The sequence below is a fragment of the Fomitopsis serialis genome, assembly GCF_022376445.1.
Source record: "Fomitopsis serialis strain Sig1Antser10 chromosome Unknown B0H18scaffold_181, whole genome shotgun sequence".
Lineage (NCBI taxonomy): Eukaryota > Fungi > Basidiomycota > Agaricomycetes > Polyporales > Fomitopsidaceae > Fomitopsis > Fomitopsis serialis.
In genome coordinates, this window is record NW_025955141.1 from 27,504 (window position 1) to 47,545 (window position 20,042).

Sequence of the window (20,042 nt, forward strand, 5' to 3'; positions counted from 1 at the left end):
ACGCAACACCGCATTTGTTTCGTGCGTATGGAATCTTCGTGCTCGTGATATGAGACTGACGACCATTTAGCTCAAACTGATAGTCCGATCGAGTTCCAGTGGTGCGACGGTCGGATCGCAACTGAGTGGAACATGGACCGCAGGGCGGTCGTGACAACGCCGAACGCGACCTGGATGCCCGAGTTCCCTGTCGCAACACCGGGTCGCATCTGCACTCGCGTGGACGGGCGATGGGGGCCTCAGGAGTACTCCATCTGGCCCCAGCTCTATCACTCCAACGTCGTGCACCATGCATGTATCCCCGCCAAGGACGCGAACTTCCTTGGTCTTAGTTTCAAGTATAATGTAATTTACGATCCTGTGCCCGAAGGCGAGTGGGAGCTAGACCTCGCGTGTGGCGTGCCGGACTTGGGTCGTCTAAAGCCGCCGTTCCTTGCGCTCCTCGGCGCCGATGCGCGCGGCGTGATGCAGAGGTTTCAACGAGTCGGTGGAGGGACGATTGAAGACCAAAAAAAGTTCGGCTACCACCTCTGCGCGACCATCAGGCAGGCCCTCGACCGACTTACTATACTCCCGACTTGGCGCACGCATGTCATCGCCGTCGCCGCCCACGTCTCTAGGCTCTGTCTGGAGCTTCTGGGGCTCATCGTTCTCTTTGAAGTCGTACAGCCTCGCGTGCGCCACCCCTCGCGCCCTGCCAAGGAAGCCCTGCCCCTGCGCGGAGCCTTTACGAACAACCCTGCCACCGCGCAGGGCCTGTTCAGGCTGGGGATACCTGTTTGGTTCATCCAGCCGCTCACCAAGCTCGTACGCGTTCGAGAGGTCTACTCCTACCCCGACGCGATCTCCTCTAAGATGAGTGAGGAGCTGTCGTACCCGCGGTTGTATAGTGGGGAGGGAGACCTGTCGGCGATAGTCCAACACCCAGGGGACTGGCCCTTCAAGATGCAGCAGGAGGTCCTCCAAACCTTACTGGATGCTGACCTGTCGTCCATGCCCAGTGAAGGTGAAGATCCGACGTCAGCTTCGCCCGATGCCCGCCCGACGAAGAAGGCGCGACTGGACGCTGATGGCGGGCGCAAGAATGTTCAAGCTCCCCCCTCCACGTCGCGTCGATCTTCGCGCCCTACTCACCGCGGACACCGCAGTCAGGCTCCGGCTGTTGAGCCCCACCCGTCGTTAAGGTACAAGCCTCTGATGGAATGCCCGGTCCCGATCATGTGGGCGTCCGCCTTGTCGGCCGTCGGTACCCTCCCTCCTCCGAAATCATCGTCAATGTACTACTGGCCGCCGCCGTTCGTCTTCGAAGGTCCCGGAGACAAAATCAACAGATATTTCCGTAACTACGTCCGAATCCGACATTTTCTACGCCAACGTCTGCTCGACCCGACCATCAATGCGGCGCCGCTCCGCGTGGTTGAATGGCGTGACGCCCTTTGGGGTGATTACAAGGTACAGGCCGACGAGCCGTCGCAGAGCAATATCGCGTCTCGGAGCAAGGAGCGACGACAGCTCCAGGAGAACATCCGGCGGCTGTTCTCCGCGACTGCAGGACTCCCCTCGTACGACGCAAGTCAGACTGGAGAATGGGGCTCGACCTCCGTGATGGCTGAGAACGTCAAGCAAAGCAGCTTGCGTGCTCAGATACTCTGGGAGATCCACGAGGTGAACTGGCGGTGCGAGCTTCGTGAGCTCGATAGTGTACTTACTGGGTCGCGTGTCTGGGGGACCTTACAACGCTGGGAACGTGAATCGGCCGTGTGTCGCGTCTGGAGTGCTGAGGGTTCGGGGCTCCGGGTGATACCTCTTTGGGAGCAGGACGGGAGATCGGGTGCATCGTGGGTCTCTCCACCACAGCCCCAGTGGACTGCTGCCCGCGCAACGTTTCGCGAGCTGCTCCGCGTGATGGCTCGGTGGCCGGGACTGCCGGAGGAGTTGAAGGTCAGTCCCCCGGAAGCGATCATAGAGTACACGCCCGAGGACTACGAACGATTACAACGCTCCGTCTTAGCATTTTACGTCCGCTCCTTCGTTAATGTCTTCCACCGTCTTCCTGTCTCCCCCGCTGTGTTCCCCGACAATTGGTTGTAACGATACGCATGAACCCAAGGCCGTTTTCCTCGTCGTTACGCATCGTGTTATAGTGAACTGCTGTAAATACATTCAACTTGGCGATCAGGATCGCCATCGAAAGAAGGGATGAACGTCGGTAAGCGAGCCTTTTTTGTTTGGCAAATATTAATCCCCAGTACGCCGTCACATCGGTTACGGAGCACATAAGTCTGCGCCATTCGTGTATAAAAGAGCGGACAGACAGCCCAACAAGACGGTGCTCATTCGACATCATGGTGCGTAGCGATCCTCGCGTCAAGGACATCGTCCATGAATACCTCCCCTCGAATGCACGTCTTCGCCAAGCTCTACCGCCGTGCGAGACCTACCCCGACGTGCGTCATGTCGCCATCGTTAGCTTAGGAGCGTCAAGCGCGTCGTCCTTGGGCAAAGTCTTCGGGATCGTGAGTGGTTTGCTGCGGATGTCTCGGAGGGTGGGACTGATGTATTCAAACCAGTGTACTCTGCCCCGACACCGTCGATGCGTAAATCACCTCAAGCCCGGCGCGCTGCAGATGACGGAGGCGCAGCTCTTCGAGGTCAGAGCGCGCGTCGCAAGTCTGAACCCACCTGCCAGAATTGGTGGTGTCACTTTCGTTGGCGCTCAACTCCCCCCGCGTTGGTGGCTGCTACAACCGGACCAGGGCGCCCCCCTCTCCACACCGAGACGGTGGTCGCTTATGTATACATTCGGGTAAGCCCATTCCTTTGTGCCCTCATACCTGCTCTAATATCGTTGTAGGACGGGGACGTTCCTGTCTCCCTCCCAGTGACGTGTGTAGACCGCGGCATACAGCTCGAGCTCACGTTCCGTCAGCCGATTACCTGCGACATCCTGTCGCTGAAGCCGCGGGAGAACTACGAGTTGTACGACGCAAAGTTGCGAGAGTTTGTCGGCTTCCCGCGAGTGCACGAGCATCGTTACTTCCATCGCGACGAGGCCCTCGTGTACAGGGCTCCCGGCGTCGTGGACTGCCCCGGTTTAGAAGATCTCGTTTTCACTCACCAGGTTCTTTACGACGGCCCGGCGCCCTTGCCGTCGCTGCTGCAGCACATGCAGGCTAGCAGCTCCGGCGCCCGCAGCCCATCACCTGACAACAGCTCGCAGGCGCTCCTGGTGTCGACGCCTGGTCGCGTTATGCGCTCAGGGCGTGTCATTACGCCCGATGCGAGCCCGTCGAAGTCGTCCGTGTCTTCTCCGGGACCCAGTCGGCGCCTCACTCTGCCTAGTTCCTCGACCGGGAGCTCATCGGCGGGACAGAAGAGGAAGCGCGGCGGCGTGCCGGCATCGCCGAGCAAGCGTGCCGCAAACAAGGGGAAAGCCCGCATGGAAGAGCCGGAATCGGACGAATCGGACGACGAGGTGTGGGTGGTTGTTGATGCTGATGAGGAGATCGAGATGCTAGTGTCGAGGTCGTCTGTGTAGTACATTGGTCCTGAAGTTCTGCCGAACGCGTATACCCACCGCTCCGGAAAATCACCACTCCGTTATCTACTTCGACTCGAACTACTGTCCGCGTGATCTCGTCCTGCGTCGTTATAAAGTCCGAATGGTGACCGTCACATAGGACCATCGTCGTTCACAGCCTACTCGTTACACCGCGTCCCGTGTCTGCGTCACCAGTAAGCCATCCGAACTTGTTTATGTTCCCCTGAACTCACCACACGTTGCTTACCCCAGACAATGCAAGCCGACCCTCAAAACGTGATGCACGCAAACGTCGCTGAACCCCAAGCCCAGCGTCGCCGTCGGGGATTGACGCGTCAGTTCGACGCGCTCATGTCGAAGTATGTGAGCGAATGGAGGCAAACCTCGCCCTCCGACCGCGAAGGCCGCGCGAGAATCATCGCTGCAGCTGAGGCGGCGATCGTGCAAGACGGCCGTTGGGACAGCCCTGTGAACAAGGTGGTGGTACGTTAGCATCCTCGTGCACGACTGTTCGGTGCTCATCTGTCGGCAGGCGATCAAGCACTATTTCAAGAACCGTTCTGCCTAGTACACCGCCTTAGGACCGTGCCGCGCTGCAGCGAGAACCTTGAAACGTCGATAGACATGTGGCAGTAGTTCTTAGCTGTAATCGTCTTAAGAGTGGATCGAGCGGGCGTAATTTAATGCCATGTTGTAACCCTTCTTAGGGTCTTGTGGCGGTGGAGTGGCCGATCAAACCGGTTGTCAGGTACCACAGGAGAGCAGTAGTGCGATCAAGAGCACTAACTCCTATTATAACCGAACGGAACGACAGGTTCACGCCAGCCGGGCAGGCAAGTCCTCAGCCAGTCCTCAGCCTTGCTGTTCCTCACCTCACTGATCGTGACCGCTCTGAGTACGTTCTCGCCGCGACCGTAAGTCTTCGATTCTGGCAGGGCTTGATTCGTCACTAACTGTCACTTCGGAAGACGATGCCCAGCGAGGTGGTTGAAGCACCCAGCGATGCGTCAAACGTCGTAAGCAAGTCCGCAGACCCGAGCATGAAGCCTCTTGACATCGCGCGTGAAAAGGCGAAGGCGGCCAAGCCGAGACGGCTGCGTACTAAGTGGGGGGTCAGGAATCGGCGGACGATTATGAGGGAGGCCCTGGAAGAATGGGACCGAACTACGGCAGCCGACCAGGTCGCCCGAAACAGTATTCGTGAGAAGACGGTGGCCGCGCTAGAGGCCGACGGGTGGCCGGAGGCGCAGAATATAGACGACGTAAGTCCCTTTCCGCCGCGTCGGGTTGTGTAGCATGCCACTGAGACAATCGTGTGAGCAGGCCGTGAGGCATTACTTCAAGAACCACAGCGGTGAGTCGACTGAGACCACGCAGGTGAGCACGAAGGCGGCGGGCCATCCCAGCATCACATCCAACCCGCTGTTCAAGAGAACTCGTGCCAAGGGTGCGTCAGAGCTGTGGGGAAGCCAGAACAAGGACCTTGTCAAGTCCGAGACCGACAAGGGCGGGATCGGAGCTGGCGGATTTCAGAGTACAACACGAACCAGGCTCTTCGGCGGGCTACCTGCGGAGGAGAAGTTGCTCTTCGAGCAAGAGGCGAAAACTCTGAAGGACAAGGACCCTTCGCCGGAAGAAATTGACGCTGCGATGGAACTGTGCGTGTCCTCTCGCATTAGTGGCATCACCGAGCACATACTCACCTTGACCACAGGAATCGCCAGAAGCTGCCGACCTGGCTGAGCCAGGTCATGAAGAGTTGCATCGGGAAAGGGATGGGTTGTGTAGGCGATGTGATATTCTATACCCGAATCGCAATGAGGGATCGCCATGCAAAGCTGCGACTCACTCAGTAAGTCACTTGCACCCCAACATGTATCACTAACACGATCGTATACATAGTGTCTCTGTCGGTGACGAGCTCGACGGCACAACAGCATTCCACGAGTTTGCCAATCTGAACAAGGAGAATGAGAAATGGGCCGAGTACGCAAACAAGGTCCTTCGTAAGTACTTAGCACTCTTTGCGTCCACGGAAGCCCCAATCGATATGCATTACAGCGCGGGAACTCGTCGGCAAAGAGCAAGGAATTACCTATGAAGACGACAAGCCTATGCTCCCGTCTTACGAATCCGGATGGTCGTTGATGAAGGCGAGGGAGGTCCTAGATGTGTATTTCCAAGCCTGCTGGGGTGAGTGCAGCACATTGGGCATTCGCGTGATACTGATGAACGACAGCTTACGCTCATCGCGATGCGGACGACGAATGCGGGTTAGTCCCCGACGAGGCGATCGATGCCGAGCTGAGCGCGCGCAAGTGGCCGACTGCCGACACGACAGCGGGCATGTTCACGCTCTGGGATAATATTCTGAACGCCAAGCACACGGACGACGCATTCGGCTTCGAGGACATACAGCCTGGAAGGCCCCGTGCGGCCTCGCCTGCCTTGGACGGTGAAGGTGAAGGTGATGGCCAAGTACAGCACGAGCGTGAGCACGAAGACCAGCACGAACATGAAGACCAGCACGAGCACGAAGACCAGCAGCAGGAAGACGAGCACCAGCAGGAAGACGAGCACCAGCAGGAAGACGAGCACGAAGATGACGACGACGGTCGGTCGTCTTCCCCGCGCCCTAGCGAGAATGGTAGTCGTTTGGAGGGTGAGCCCGACGAGGAGCCGGATGCCGAGACCGTCGTGGATGCTGGCGATGGTCAGGCTGAGGTGCTGAGCGACAAAGCCGCGAAGGAGACCCAGAATGCACGCCGACTGCCAGGTAGCCCGACATACTTCCCCATTTCGAAGATATGCTAATTGTTGCGCAGCCATAAAGAATGCCCAGGCGGGGCCCAGCAGACGCAAACGTGTGGATAGCGAGACGGAGGCTGACGAGGGTAGCGAAGACGAACACCACGCGAAGAAACGTAAGGCAGGGAAATCGGGCGAACCAAAGGCAAGGGCGGTCAAGAACAAGTGAGTATCGCATCTTTCGTGTAGCAATACGTAAGTGACGACGTGCAGGGGTAGTGGTGCATCCAAGGGAAGGAAGTCGGATGAGATGGTGATATCTACCCGCATGACAACTAGGTCGACTGCCAGTAGTGTCAAGTAAGTCTTGCCATGTCCTTATGTTGGAATTGTATCTGATGCGCATTACAGGGGAAAGATGCGTGCTCGGGGTCGTCCCTAATGGTGTCGAGATGGTGCCCAATTCCGCCCGAAGGGAATGCGCTGATATATTAGTCGACGCGCAGGTAGCTTTTCCTCTCCCTTGAGAGGTTTTTGATGCGCCCGCGCTGTAATTCTCGAGCCTCCTGACTCTTCTTCTCTCAATTACGAGGCTGCGCAGTACTTACATTGTATCTTTCGCGACGAAACCAGTCCTGCTAACTGGGAATTAGGGCGTCCTCTATGCTGCCTCTTAATTGAATCAATCTTCTGCTGGATTGCTTCTCGGTCGGCCCCGCGATGTACGTGTCGTTCATTGTACGTATGGGGAAAGGGACATGTATCATACCTCGCGCAGTAGTCAGCGAGACACTCAAGACCTCGACCCACGGGCCAGTGCTAGCGCCCATCACCTAGTTCCCGTCCACGACCACCGTTTTCCACGACCACCGTTTTCACTACAAGGACCATGCATGCTGCAACCACGATGGCCTGCCGGCCGTATCCGCAACACGTACCCCTCGTTCCACCGAACTGGCGATGTACTGCCATCGGCCCTTGCGACCGCCCGTCATCGCGTGAGTGTGTTCAAAAATCAGCACACGATCGACTCACACCACGCGCACGGACAAAGGAGGCACAACGCGTAGGAGGCCGATTGCAAGGGCTCAAAAACAAAGGTATGTCCTTAGTACAGGCGGCTACCCTCTCGCCGACTCGACTGCGCGTTGACCCATATCTTACTAGTAGTTCCCCCGTCGACTTATCCGCTTCTTCCCGATCGTATCCCGCCGACCCCTGACGCTTTCACCAGAAAGGCTACGCGTTCAACCTGTTGGCCAACTCGCCCCCTAACCTATGGTGGGCCAAAGTCTTTACCTTTGAAATTTGCGGGAGGCGGGTAAGTCCACCGCACGTATGCCCACGCGTTTTACTCACCTCCCGTCACTCAGCCGGTTGCCCTCACACGTATGTTCTCATTCTCCGTCATGATTCATGCTCATCACAGCCCAAGGGTTTGCTATGGGGGCAGCATCGCGTACGGGCCCGGGGCTTGTAGCCAGTGCACCCCTCCCCGATCAACACGTTGACTACTAGGTCCCAGCCGTCGCTCGCGGCTGGGTGGACATGCTGCTGGGCCCTGGCTCATCAGCGCATGCTAACGTACCTGCGGCCCATCTGGCGGATTCGCGGGCGCGCGAACACTGCATCGCTCAGGTGTGGTCAGCTTCACGCCGCCCTCAGGAAGTCCTGGCTCCACGTACGCCATTTCTGCTCCTTCGCCGCCGCGCCAGGACTCCCCTTCGAGGCCGCCTACCCGATGCAATGGGCCGACAGGCTCGGTGTTGCCGGTTTCGGAAAGTCCCACCGGTTTCGGTAGTCGGCGGAGCGCACGCGCTCCCAACCCCAACCCATGCTTCAGCCTTCGTCCACTACCTCCCCATCCCTTCGGCACGTCGCGTCGCTCCTTCGGTCGCCCTCGACATCGGAGAGATGATGCGTCTGACCGGCCGCAAGATCCCGCAGCTCAACGCATCGCAGGCGGCGCGCAAACGCGACCGAGTCAACGCGTTCGCAACGCGCATCGAGCCGGCGCGACGGACGGCCACGACGGCCCTGGCGACGCGTCAAAAGCGACGCTGGAGACGTGCATAGGGCGGGGAATCGGGGACAAGGACGGAACGAGGGTGGACAGGGCTGCCAGAGCAGGTGAGTCGGACCCGCCTTGTCATCGCCGCCCTAGATCGCCACTGCCCTCTAACACACGCCCTACCGATCTCCTGCCACGCGCTGCGTGGTTAGCACTTCCATGACCAGGCGATGTGTGCCGAAGTCGCCACGTCAGAAGCTGCGGAGCCTCAGGCTGTCGTCAACAGAAGCCCAGTACCCGATGTTTACCCACCGTAGCCCCGCCAAAGCACGGCCCCCGAAAGCACGGCGCAGGAGCCTCACGAGGTCAACCCCAGCGAGCACGACCGCGCTTAGGACAGGGACGCGGTGCGGTCGCCCGCCGAGGACTCGCCTGACAACCAGGAGCCCAGCCGCGGCGCCGTGCCCCGGTGACTGCGAGTGTGGCTCGCAACAGTCGGCCCACTTAACTCGTTCCCAACGCAGGTGAGCGCGAACCCGCCGTGGATACCTTCACAGGGCTGACTGTAATTAAGCGAGGCCGCCGCAGACGTGCGCAACCGAGACGTGCGTGAATAAGCACGACGATCTCGTGGGTGGCCATGACGATCGCGGCAGGCAGAAGCTTGCCAGGCACCAGCCCGGCGACAGCCTGGGGACCCACAACAAACCATCACGGACACGTATGACGAGGTCGTGCGCGACCGGGACAAGCCTGCCAAGCAGGAGGTGGCTGGGCATGAGCCCGACCGGCCCAAGGACGATGGGGACATCCTCCGGCGAGCAGTCGCACGGCGAGGACGAGCCCCGCAGCCAGGAGCGCACCGAGCCCGATGGCGGCGAGCGGTCAGCACGATGGCGGCGAGTGCGGGCGGTACGAGCATAACCAGGGCAAACACGACGTGCATAAGCATGACCAGTACGAGCACGATGACCACAAGCCCTACAAGGGTGAGCACGACCAGCACGAATGCAACGAGCACGAGCACGAGCACGCACCCGACGAGCGCGAATATGACGTAGGCGAGTGCGAGGATGACGGAAGTGAACACGACGACTGGGAAACACAACGAGCAGTAGTGATCCCGGATTAGAAGTAGACTAAGTACGGATTAGTGGTAAGTATGGATTAGAAGTGGAGTAAGTATGGATTAGTAGTAAGTACGGATTAGAAGTAGAGTAAGTACGGATTAGAAGTAGAGTGAATATGGATTAGTAGTACGCAGTAAGTACGGATTAGAATATGGATTAGTAGTACGCAGTAAGTACGGATTAGAAGTAGAGTGAGTATGGATTAGAAGTAGCATAAGTACAGATTAGAAGTAGCATAAGTACGGATTAGTAGCAGCATAAGTATGGATTAGTAGCAGATTAAGTATGGATTAGTAGCAGCCTAAGTACGCATTAGTAGTGTCTTAAGTACAGATTAGTAGTAGCTTAAGTACAGATTAGTAGTAGCTTAAGTACATATTAGCAATGGCTTAGTGAGCATTAGTGTGACCTGTCTGGCCCTACACACCTGTGCATAACACATATTAGTGGGGATTAGCAACACTTAAGTACAGATTAGCAATAGCTTAGTTGGCACTACACACCTGTGCATAACACAGATTACACAGATTAGTGGGGATTAGCAAGGACTAGTGTGATTAATCCATACAAGTTGATCCATTCTAATCCTTAATCTAATCTGAGGATTAGATTAAGGGCCATTCATTAATGTACCCATGTTAAGATAAGAAACATTCAATAATGAATGGTGTTTAATCCAATGTAAATGACAAAGATGTCCAATGAGGACTTCCACGTGGCCAAGCTTGACAACTGCGATGGGGAGTGAATGGCGATGTTCAACCACTGTTGTATCCTCAATTGCTTGTGACTCCAAAGCCAGGGCACCCTGCACGTACAAGGGTATGACTTTGTGCGTGCGCAAAGCAAACTCTGCGGAGGTCATCCAGGCTGGTCATCAGGAAAGTATGAGCACACGGAGTGCTGTAGATAACATGTTGGATAGTCGCCACACATACTACACTTTGAACACTACCTAATGATACATACAGTCTGTAGACTTCTCTAGAATGAGATTGGTTTAAGTGTATCTGTAGGTGTGAGCGGGGGTGTTACAGTAATTCATTTCTTGATGTATTTTTAACAACTAGCCGCTCAATTGGATGAGTCATAGCGGCTAGTGCAACACCGCACATGCTTTGATGCCAAGCCTCTTTTCTTGTCACATATAGTCAGCATAGGCGATTGTGGTTCCTCATTCCCAACCCCCATGTTCGTCTGATTCCCCTCCATCATTCTTCTTAAAACCTGGCCCTCACAACAGTCTCTGCCTAGACAGACAATCTGCATGTTGCCATGGGCATGCAGGTAGCCTGGCTAGGCTGGTTGACACAAGGTATGCAGTTATTTGAGTATGCTACGTTGACCTACTCTGATCTAGAAGTTGCGGTTGTACTGGGTTCTGGGGGTTTTACTTTGGTTCTGGGGGCTTTCCTGTGACTAAGGCCACTAAGAACAAGCATATACCATTTGGGTATTTGGGAGCCTCCTCGCTGATATTTGGTTGGCGTGTGCTGTCACTTGTTTACATTGTTGTTGGGTTCTGGGGGCATCATTGTGACTCTGTCATAACAATCAAGCGTATGTCATTTGGGCATAAGAGGGCCTCCGCACTGACACTTGGTTGGTGTGCGCCATCTCTTGTTTGTATGGGTACTTTGGATCTAATGGTCATGCTGCATGTGTGTCCATATTCTAGATGCATATGATTTGGTATGTTCTCAATCCGTATGCAATGCTGCACTGATATTTGCTTCCGGTAGGGGGCCAATATTGAACCTTGGTGACGTGGCATATTGCAGGCAGTAAAGATGCCGTATGAGTGAGTGGTTGATTCCGCGTATGTAGTACATTGTGCTCATGGTTGTTAGCTTCAGTATCCATATGTAGTATTCTATGGCACAAGACTGGATCATTCTCAAGGTACGTATATCATATAGTCTCATAGTATGAATGGAGCTTATTTGATGCATAGACAGAACTACATAGTCGCTCTTTGTCTTACGTACAGTTTTCCCACTTTCTCTCATCCATGGCTGTATGAAGATGTGGCCAGTCTTCATGCATCCATGGCTGATCTCACTTATTTTGTTTATTTGCACTGGTGTAGATTTCATGGACTCCGTCTGTGCAACGTGTAATGAATGATCTGAAACTCGGACCGGAAGCATGAGCAAATCACGTGACTGAAGTGACTCAGCTTATCTGCCGCCCATATCGCGCACATGGCCTATCTGCAGCCCATACCATGTGCACATCCACGTGTATCAATTCTTGGCATCAGAAGCTGATCTTTTCAGCTGATGTGACAATGGGCATAAGGACGGATGTGTTCCTCCAAGGGATTCTGTCATTTTCCCTTCCATCCCATCAACTGCCTAAGCCCTACGTTGTCTTGTGGGTATAATGGCATTTTTGTGTCCCTTGTACTATGCTGATTATGATTTAGTACTATCATAGCAATGGCCCGTACAAAGCAAAATGCAAAGCGCAGCGTGGGGTTGTCCCACATGGAGTACCACAACAACCTCTCCGTGGCGGGAATTCATGCCTTGGCACAAGACGACCTCATTGAAGAAGAGCAGCCAGATGAGGTGACAGACCAGTCCGACAATGATGACATGTCATTTGATGATGAGCCGGATGATTTTGAATCGATGGTGATGTGTCTGTTGCTTCAGTGGGCACGCACAGACTGATTATCTTGTGACACTAGTACTGCGTCATTTGCCACAATGGCGGTGGCCTCATCAACTGTGACATTTGTCACCGCGACGTCTGTACAGACTGTCTTGGAAACATTGACATCACCACCGTGCAGGAAGACTGGCATTTCCTGTGTCCATCTTGTCATGTGATGACCCTTGGCAACTCCGACAAATACCATGTATGTAACATTTGATGTGTCCCATTCACGTGTCTAAGCATTGTGTAGGCCTTTCACAGCCATAACGGGTCTCGGAATGTACACTCCGAGCCATCCCGTGTGACGGGAACCATGGTGGCTCCTCAGCACGCATTCTGCTCCACTGCTCCAGTGGTGATCTTATCGTTCCGTCTGAAATCACTCACCAAGGAAGCCAGTATCCCCGATCTGTTCCATATGAACCTCAACAGCTACTTCTGGAACACGAAGGGGAACCTTCAGTACTTCGACATCCCATTCAACTTTGAGACGGACAGAGATGCAGCAATTCACAGCAGAAAGATGGAGAAGTTGTGTGCAGGTATCATGACGTATGTAGTTCTATCTACTCAGGACCACATTATGACATTGTTGTCGACAGCATACCAAATGTCCGTGTTGTGACGTTCATCTATACACACAGCAATGTGCAAGTTGGAGATCTGTATCATGCGAGTAACGCAGCGTCATCAATAGAGGATGTATGTCATGTGTTGTCTGAACACATACTTATCTAATCATTGTGTAGTGGTTCACCATCGTCCTCACGGAGCACTTCAAGAAGCTCTGCCATGTTATACGCCTCCACTACATGTTCATCCTTGCCTGTGGTGCCATCGTCAACAAGAAGGAGTCCCTCGAGGCGCTCAGGGAACAGCTGTTCCTGTACAAGGTCCCCTTCACGTTGGGGTTCACGACAGCCACCCTGAATGCCCACCTCTGTTCCGATTTTGTGGGTCACTTTGCAACCCGCGTCATCGTTGAGCTAGCTGTCCCAAAGCAATCCACGATGTGCAAGATGCTAGGCATGTCCTTCACCCTTCGTCGTCACAGCAGTGTTGTTGTGTTCCGCTATGAAGGCTTGATGGGTGATAAACGGGTGGATGTGGAGAAGTACGTCTGGCACCACCCCAAGCTTGCGCCAGCAGGCCATCCACTCCCCTACCAGTGCCCTATCTGCAAAGCTCTGTGCTGTTTGGAGAGCAGGACGGGTCGTAACCATAACAAGACACATATCGCAGGCTACCAGTGCATCAACAATACGTGCACCTATCGGTGCCTCTGGGAGGTCTCATATGACCCAAAGAAGCTGGATAAGGAGCATGGGAAGTGGTATCGGACATTGCATAATGGCAAAGAGGTGGCTGATGATGAGGACGAGGATGAGGAAGATGTGTACTACAAGCTGTAGGTGCTAGGGTGCTAGGACTCAACTCCTCTGTTGTTCGGTGGATTCAACTCCACAAATGATGTAATGTGATCTCGCCAACTATATGTAACAACCTGTGATGATGGATTGACAACTATGGTGTGCCTTAAGGACCATTTTCCTCATCAATCCGCATGCGCTTCACTTCATCCCAGGTCTCCTCAACATCGCTGTCATCATCTTCATACCCAACAACTCGCTTGACCTTCCGGGTTGGAGAAGTTTTCTGCAATGCCAGTTGAATACGTTCTTGATTCAGTTCCTGTCCGTCATTGTTGGTACGTGCCCTTCAATACAGCAATGTGCATGACTCACGTTCTCAATGCTGCGGTCAAGTACACAGATTGAACGAAGCTTGCATATCAGTTTGTACTTGTCCTTGCCCCGGGGTACAGCCACAAAGGATGATTGCACTTCAACCATCTGCCCAACACTGACAGACGTAGGATGCAACTTCTTGAAGTGGTATTTGCTATGGGTATATGTGAGTTTGTTGCACAGATGTATATATTACTACACTCACGCCTGATGGTCGACATCTTGTACACGTTCATAGTATTGGACAACATTGTCAGAGGTGAAGACCTCATCCGTCATGCGGGAACGCAATATATTGCGAGGGTCATAGTCATGAGGAAGATCCATGATGCTGGCAGAGGAGGCACTGCTGCGTGGAGTGAGGTATCTGTTGTGGAAGTCCAGAACAATGTGGCCTTGTTCACGTTTGACATCCCAGCCTTGCAGATATCCCTTGCCCAGTCTGCTTTCAAAGAGTTGATGTATGTTCATCATGGCAACTGCAGACTGATCAAATGGTCCACTGCCAAGCCCTCCTATGCGGACATACTGCTCAGTGTGAATGAGCTTGGTTTGAGCAACCCTAGAGATTGATTGTGAGGTAGATTGTTATAACAACATGTTTTATGATACACACTCATTGTCACGCATTATAGGTGGAAGTTTTGCCTTCAACATATACCCCTGTATGTTGAGAACAACCTCTTCATGTGTGCTGTCTTCTTTCTCTGAGTAAATCAGCAGCTTCTCCTTAGAGCAACACTGTTGTCAAGCAGTGTAGTTGATGCATGGACATGATCTGCCTGTACTGTACATAAGTTACAGCTGTGCAATCGTCTGTCTATTGTCCTACCTTCACCATTGAGGCCATCTGTAGGGATGATTTCTTTCCATTCATTGCCCGCATCAGTTCATCATGGAGGCTTTGTCCTGATGACACAAATGTCCATATTGATGAGTCACTTGTGCTTGATGGTATGTACTCACTGTACTTATCACTTGCACCGTAGAGCTTGACGAGAGCCATTGTCGATGTCCACAGCAACAGTCGGATGAGATTCTGGGAACAGAGTTTGTAAGCTAACATCATGTGCTTTAAATCACGCCATAGTTTGGTCATGATTGCACTGTTCCAGGGGAATGCTTCCATATCAACACGAGGTACTGAAACATATCATGCTTCTTTGATTGGAAAAGCCCGTGATAAACTGGACATTCAGTCCTCGCACATTTCCAGCATCACTTGCTCTGTTTATGTGCCCATTGGGGGTGCTTGTGCTAAAGGATGGATACATATGATGCAAATATGGATACATAACACAATCATCATGATGAGAACATTGGCAAAGAGAAGCTGCTGGAGAATATATCTGATTTTCACACAATGTGGTGATGCCAAGCATCTGATTGATAGATCAAAGTTGGATTGATTATATGATAAGGTGGATGCAGCTGCATATATAGGCAGGCCAATTCATGCCCTGATCCCCCGTGCATCCCATTTACTCTCTGAAACACCTCACACACTTGCATTACAATGTCTACATAGTAAGTACCTGTACTGTCAGGTGTGTTAGTGTTGTTTGATTAGTTTTGGTTCCAGCGGTCCAAGGTCCAAGGCTACAAAAGCCACCAAGGCTTCTGGGCCTACAGTGAAGACTAAGTCTTCTACTATGGCGACTAAGAAGCAGCCTGTGGCTGCCGAGCAGTGAGTCAAGTTTATATACTGTTACTTGTTTAATCTAATATACTTCTAGTACTACTGCTAAGTGTTCTCTGCCCCCTGGGGCTGCTACATCTGATGATGAGCAGACAAGTGGTACAGAGTCTGATGAGCCCATGTATGCCAATGCTGCATGCAGTATGATGTTGATCTAATATTGGATACCACTAGACAATCCAAGCTTGTGGGCTCTCACAAGAAGTATGTATTATGTGGATACTTTGAAGATAAGAAAATTCATTATATGTTATAGAGCTCAGGCTGCAAAGAAGGCTGTGTCTCTGGTTGATGATGAGGCTGCTGGTAGTGATGATCAGGAGAGTGCTGAGGAGGGTGATGTCACCAATTACAGTGAGGAGGAGAGTGTCCAGGCTGTTGAGGACATAGATGATGAGACGGAGGATGAGGTAGTGGTTGTTGAGTGAGTTTCATGCATGCTTCATCAATTATTCAAGGTACTAATTCATCACCAGAGTCCCCAAGTCTGCCAAGAAGCCCCGTGGAAAGCTCACGAGGAAGCCATCTGTGTTGTAAGTAATTGATATCAATACCTTGATATAACAGTGCTTACCATGAAACAGGGAATTGTCTCAGTCCAGGTACCTTGTGTTGTTAAAGAATATTGATTGTGGTGACTGACATTGTTGTCAAGCCCTGACTGGGACAATGACTTGATTGGCTTAACTCCAGAGAGCCCTGTCAAGCGGTCTGTAATGTCACACAATCTACATTTCATCAATTGATTATACTACAGACGCAACCCCTCTGGGCCACCTGAGACCCCAGCCACTCCATCACCTAAGTTTGTTGACTCTTTCAAGTACTGTAGTGGATATGTTGTACTGACAAAGGAATATGCAGCAAGGGTGGGTCACGCAAGAAGCGGTAAAGAACTAGGAATGTTGTGCAGTGTCATATTTACTAACTGTGGATTCAGTGATGAGCATCCAAGCCCAGGCGATGATGACAGTCTGACGTATGTGAATTATTTGTCTGGTCATAGGATGTGCTGATTAGATCATCCCATAATTAGTGCCTCCCCAACAAAGAAGTCACGGGGAACAATGTCTGCATACATATATATTGCTACTCATGCATATTACTGACTCTGTACTTAGTGCCAAGGCCAAGGCCAAGGCCAAGGCAAAGCAAGATGCCATTATCTCTGATGCTGAGGAAAATGTGTTCCTGGAGAGGAATTCAAGCAGGTATGTTCTGTAGTTCTTATGAATCTGTACCATAGTACTGAGACACTTTGAACCATAGCAGTGAGGTGTACATCGGAAAGCAAAGGTAAAATATACATTCTTTTCAAGATGTTCATTGATAAGCTTTCTATAGATTGGAACCAGTTGTGGAAGTATCTGAGGTGAAGAGCTCATTGAAGAAGAAGAAGGGCAAGGATGTTGGGTAGGTTCCATTCCTATATTACTTCAAGATACTTGCTAATAAGTACACAGTAACAAAGATGATGTTTCACCCATTGCAGGTGCTGTGTAAGTATATTTTTATATCTCTGATGGCTAAACTGATGGTCCACTTCAAGCTATGCCAGTCCTGAGTACAAGCGTCACCCACCGCAGGGCAACAAGTTTGTATCTATTTCTACACTACATAGACTTGTGCTAATGTGAATTTCCTGATGATGTAGGCACTGTCTGCAACTGGACAGGAGTAAGATTGGTGCCTGGCTCAAGGACACATACAAGAACATGTGGCCCCTGAAGTGAGTATATTGCTGATCTAGTCATATGTTGAACTGATCCAAAATGACCAGGAAATATGATGTCCCCAACCATCCAAGCATCAGTGCGGATGATCTTGTGGCATCATTTACGGAGCAGGGCATTCAGTTCCAGACTGCGTGAGTAACTAGTGGATGTTCTTATACTTGAACTGAGCATACTTACTGATGAGTCACAGTGCCCTCAAAAAGACCCTCACCTTCCCATTCAGGATGATGTGGCTGGTGAACCCTGCCCGTGCATGTCCAGACAACTTTGGAGCCACGGGGACAGGGTACTACCGGCCAGTGATCACCTTTGGAGATCAGGCTGTCATCAATGTCACGTTTGGAGTGGTTGAGCACAGTCATTTGATCACTGCAGGTGAATTCAAGACGGGTGCTGGCATGCGGACGAGCAAGTCCATTGCTATCATACCCCTTGATGTGGAGTTTGACCTGGCTTGGGCATTCTGGTGCGAGGCACTGGGGCAGCCTGAACTGTCCTCACCGGCTGTTGGCAGTAACTACGTCAACTTTGGCACCACTATGGAGCAGGTGGACAAACGTGGTATGTATTTGATAAGTCAAAATATGATTGCTGCTCATATGATGCATAGATGCATTTACTGCTGGTCGTGGCAAGGTCAACCTGGACAAGTACATCAACAGTCCTGCCAAGCATGCAGCCTCCACGTCTACAACCCCTTGCGCACACCTCGTAAAGCCCAGTCTGCAGTCACCCATAACCGTCCACAAATAATCAATGATAACCTGGGTGAGCGTGTAGCCCTTAATCCACGTCAAGAGAGTAAGTATGATATTTCTTTCCATGTTAATGATGGTTGACCACCTTTATTTCTGTAGTACCCGTGTGGGATGCCACGCAGTACTTTGACTCAAATGCTACAGAAGCATTTGACCTCCACACTGTTGACCAGTTGTGCCCCCGCACATTCAATGAGCCTAGCAAGCACTCCATTGTGGGGGTATTCCATACTGTGTCTACGTATACCACTAGTGGAACACCCCATCCAAATCTCTCCTTGAACTTGCTGGGGAGAGGGCCATAGCTGGCAGTACGATCCCTTTGGTAGGAGATATGTCAATTTATGAACAACTTCATGCTGCCCGCGTCAGAAGTCATGCTTGGCAAGACTGCTAGTATATTGTCTATGCATAGAGTACTGACATATCTTCCACATTTTGCACTTCAGAGTAGCCTGCTAATTTATTAGGTTGTTGTCATATGAGGATCATAGCTTGCAATCATGAGCAACAGACATTATGGATCTGTTTCTTACTTGGTAAATTGCCAAGTTGCTTATCAATATGATCTGAATACTAATGAGCAGTGTTACTGGTTTGTATTGATAGTAACATAGAGCAAATAGCTTGGGAATGTTGCAAAGAAGTAAGGAGAGCCTCTAGATCAACTAGAACTCAAGGAAGGGGAATCTGGGGGGTTGACTACAGTAACCACTACTCAGTTGGGACTTGCTGTCAGTGCTGTTGTACAAGTATTAGCCCTTGATCAGAGAAATTCTGATACCAAAGGATGTCTTTCAGTAGATTGTTAACAGTACTTCCCCAAGTCCAAACCAATCAACAGTGGAGGATGGAACCAATATACAGAGGAGAAGTATACCAGTAAGGAATTCTGAAAAAGGCCTGTCAAGAATTGATGTGTTATACAAGGAATACAACCAAAGACTGTGCAGTTTGCTCTCACCATAAGTGAACAGTTACCAGACACTGACCAGTAGTACAAAGCCATACTAAGGTATGTTACTGGATTGGAGCTCAGCTCCTGAGTCAATAGTAATGGGCTCATGTAGTACATTGTGAAGCAATGTATCACCATAGTAAGTGCCATCAAGACTGATAGAGTCATGGGCAGGATTGATCACTGATGAATTGAAGGTACACTGGCATAAGAGTACAGAAGCAAGTGGTAGATGAGATAAATGTTTGGACTTGCTCATAGGGATGCTCCTTTTGTGCATTTATGCACAGCCTGTTAGCTACATAAAATACTTCATAGAATCCTACAAAATAGTAGAAGACTAGCACAGCCTTATGAACACTAGTCACTCATAGATTGCCTGCCAGCTGGGATAATATATCAATAGATAACATAGTCTGAGCTAATAGAACCCCAGTAATATCTTTCAAAGCATCTGGTCACAAGGGGTCTAAGGAGAGCACTAGAAACTTGGTAATAGTCCAGTCAGAACATACACCAATAGGTGCCACAAAGAATAACAATGTGGGAAAAAAGATCACTGAAATCTGGTCAGAAAGCATTGTGAACCCCAAATGAAGTCCATTCAAAGGATCTAGAATAAAGATAACAAAGCCCAGGAGTGATAACAATTCCTGCTGCCTACCCTATTCAAAGACCATATCTATGGAATTTCTTGTAGAAAAAGGGGTTTCAATGCCTTGTCCCTAACAACAGACTGCATACTAAGACTTGCACATGGGCCTTTCCTGGGTATTCTAGTAATGCCTACTATCAATGGTCATGCTCTCTGATCATAAGTCCAAGGATTTCTATGTCTTCAGACATACTGATAATCACCAGTGTCATTTTCTGGCTGACTGTTCATTATTTGTGTGCACATACAATGTATGGTACTATATTTGGATTAGACACTATATTTTTCATGTTGACATTCCTTGGCATGGCAGATACCACCCAGGATCAACTGCCAAATGGTGTACTGGTAGGCACACTGCCACAATTTCCAATGCTGTTCAAATATCACGCAT

General features: G+C 51.4%; 6 protein-coding genes across 6 annotated transcripts; 5 read left to right on the forward strand and 1 right to left on the reverse strand.

Annotated features, from left to right (window-relative positions):
• Positions 1-132: 132 nt before the first annotated feature.
• B0H18DRAFT_887927 (uncharacterized protein) lies at positions 133-2,091 on the forward strand (the record flags this gene model as incomplete). Its single annotated transcript, XM_048041204.1, has 1 exon — positions 133-2,091. One exon carries the CDS (start codon positions 133-135, stop codon positions 2,089-2,091), a length of 1,959 nt encoding a protein of 652 aa, XP_047886123.1.
• A 254-nt stretch (positions 2,092-2,345) lies between these two features.
• On the forward strand, positions 2,346-4,109 carry B0H18DRAFT_1126090 (uncharacterized protein; the record flags this gene model as incomplete). Its single annotated transcript, XM_048035110.1, has 7 exons — positions 2,346-2,516; positions 2,571-2,651; positions 2,690-2,806; positions 2,855-3,528; positions 3,681-3,735; positions 3,794-4,024; positions 4,074-4,109. The coding sequence occupies 7 exons, from the start codon at positions 2,346-2,348 to the stop codon at positions 4,107-4,109; spliced, it is 1,365 nt and encodes a 454-aa protein (XP_047886124.1).
• Positions 4,110-4,512: 403 nt separating this feature from the next.
• On the forward strand, positions 4,513-9,432 carry B0H18DRAFT_1126091 (uncharacterized protein; the record flags this gene model as incomplete). The annotated part of the gene is made up of 16 exons (XM_048035111.1): positions 4,513-4,803; positions 4,865-5,205; positions 5,256-5,393; positions 5,444-5,547; positions 5,603-5,734; positions 5,781-6,317; positions 6,367-6,514; positions 6,563-6,649; positions 6,708-6,795; positions 7,524-7,610; positions 7,663-7,678; positions 7,928-8,419; positions 8,752-8,824; positions 8,875-8,905; positions 8,957-9,124; positions 9,190-9,432. 16 exons carry the CDS (start codon positions 4,513-4,515, stop codon positions 9,430-9,432), a joined length of 2,976 nt encoding a protein of 991 aa, XP_047886125.1.
• Positions 9,433-11,871: 2,439 nt separating this feature from the next.
• Positions 11,872-13,506, forward strand: B0H18DRAFT_1126092 (uncharacterized protein; the record flags this gene model as incomplete). The annotated part of the gene is made up of 5 exons (XM_048035112.1): positions 11,872-12,069; positions 12,126-12,296; positions 12,345-12,646; positions 12,697-12,796; positions 12,844-13,506. 5 exons carry the CDS (start codon positions 11,872-11,874, stop codon positions 13,504-13,506), a joined length of 1,434 nt encoding a protein of 477 aa, XP_047886126.1.
• A 124-nt stretch (positions 13,507-13,630) lies between these two features.
• Positions 13,631-14,529, reverse strand: B0H18DRAFT_887918 (uncharacterized protein; the record flags this gene model as incomplete). The annotated part of the gene is made up of 4 exons (XM_048041203.1): positions 13,631-13,786; positions 13,807-13,996; positions 14,048-14,404; positions 14,459-14,529. Coding segments are annotated over 4 exons (774 nt in total), but the record flags the coding sequence as incomplete, so codon positions are not given.
• A 965-nt stretch (positions 14,530-15,494) lies between these two features.
• B0H18DRAFT_1126094 (uncharacterized protein) lies at positions 15,495-18,030 on the forward strand (the record flags this gene model as incomplete). Its single annotated transcript, XM_048035113.1, has 20 exons — positions 15,495-15,529; positions 15,579-15,662; positions 15,716-15,745; positions 15,798-15,965; positions 16,018-16,074; positions 16,126-16,143; positions 16,197-16,250; positions 16,299-16,346; positions 16,406-16,429; positions 16,482-16,520; positions 16,578-16,610; positions 16,663-16,752; positions 16,811-16,837; positions 16,886-16,954; positions 17,005-17,040; positions 17,091-17,135; positions 17,196-17,270; positions 17,322-17,408; positions 17,468-17,838; positions 17,888-18,030. 20 exons carry the CDS (start codon positions 15,495-15,497, stop codon positions 18,028-18,030), a joined length of 1,533 nt encoding a protein of 510 aa, XP_047886128.1.
• Positions 18,031-20,042: the final 2,012 nt, after the last annotated feature.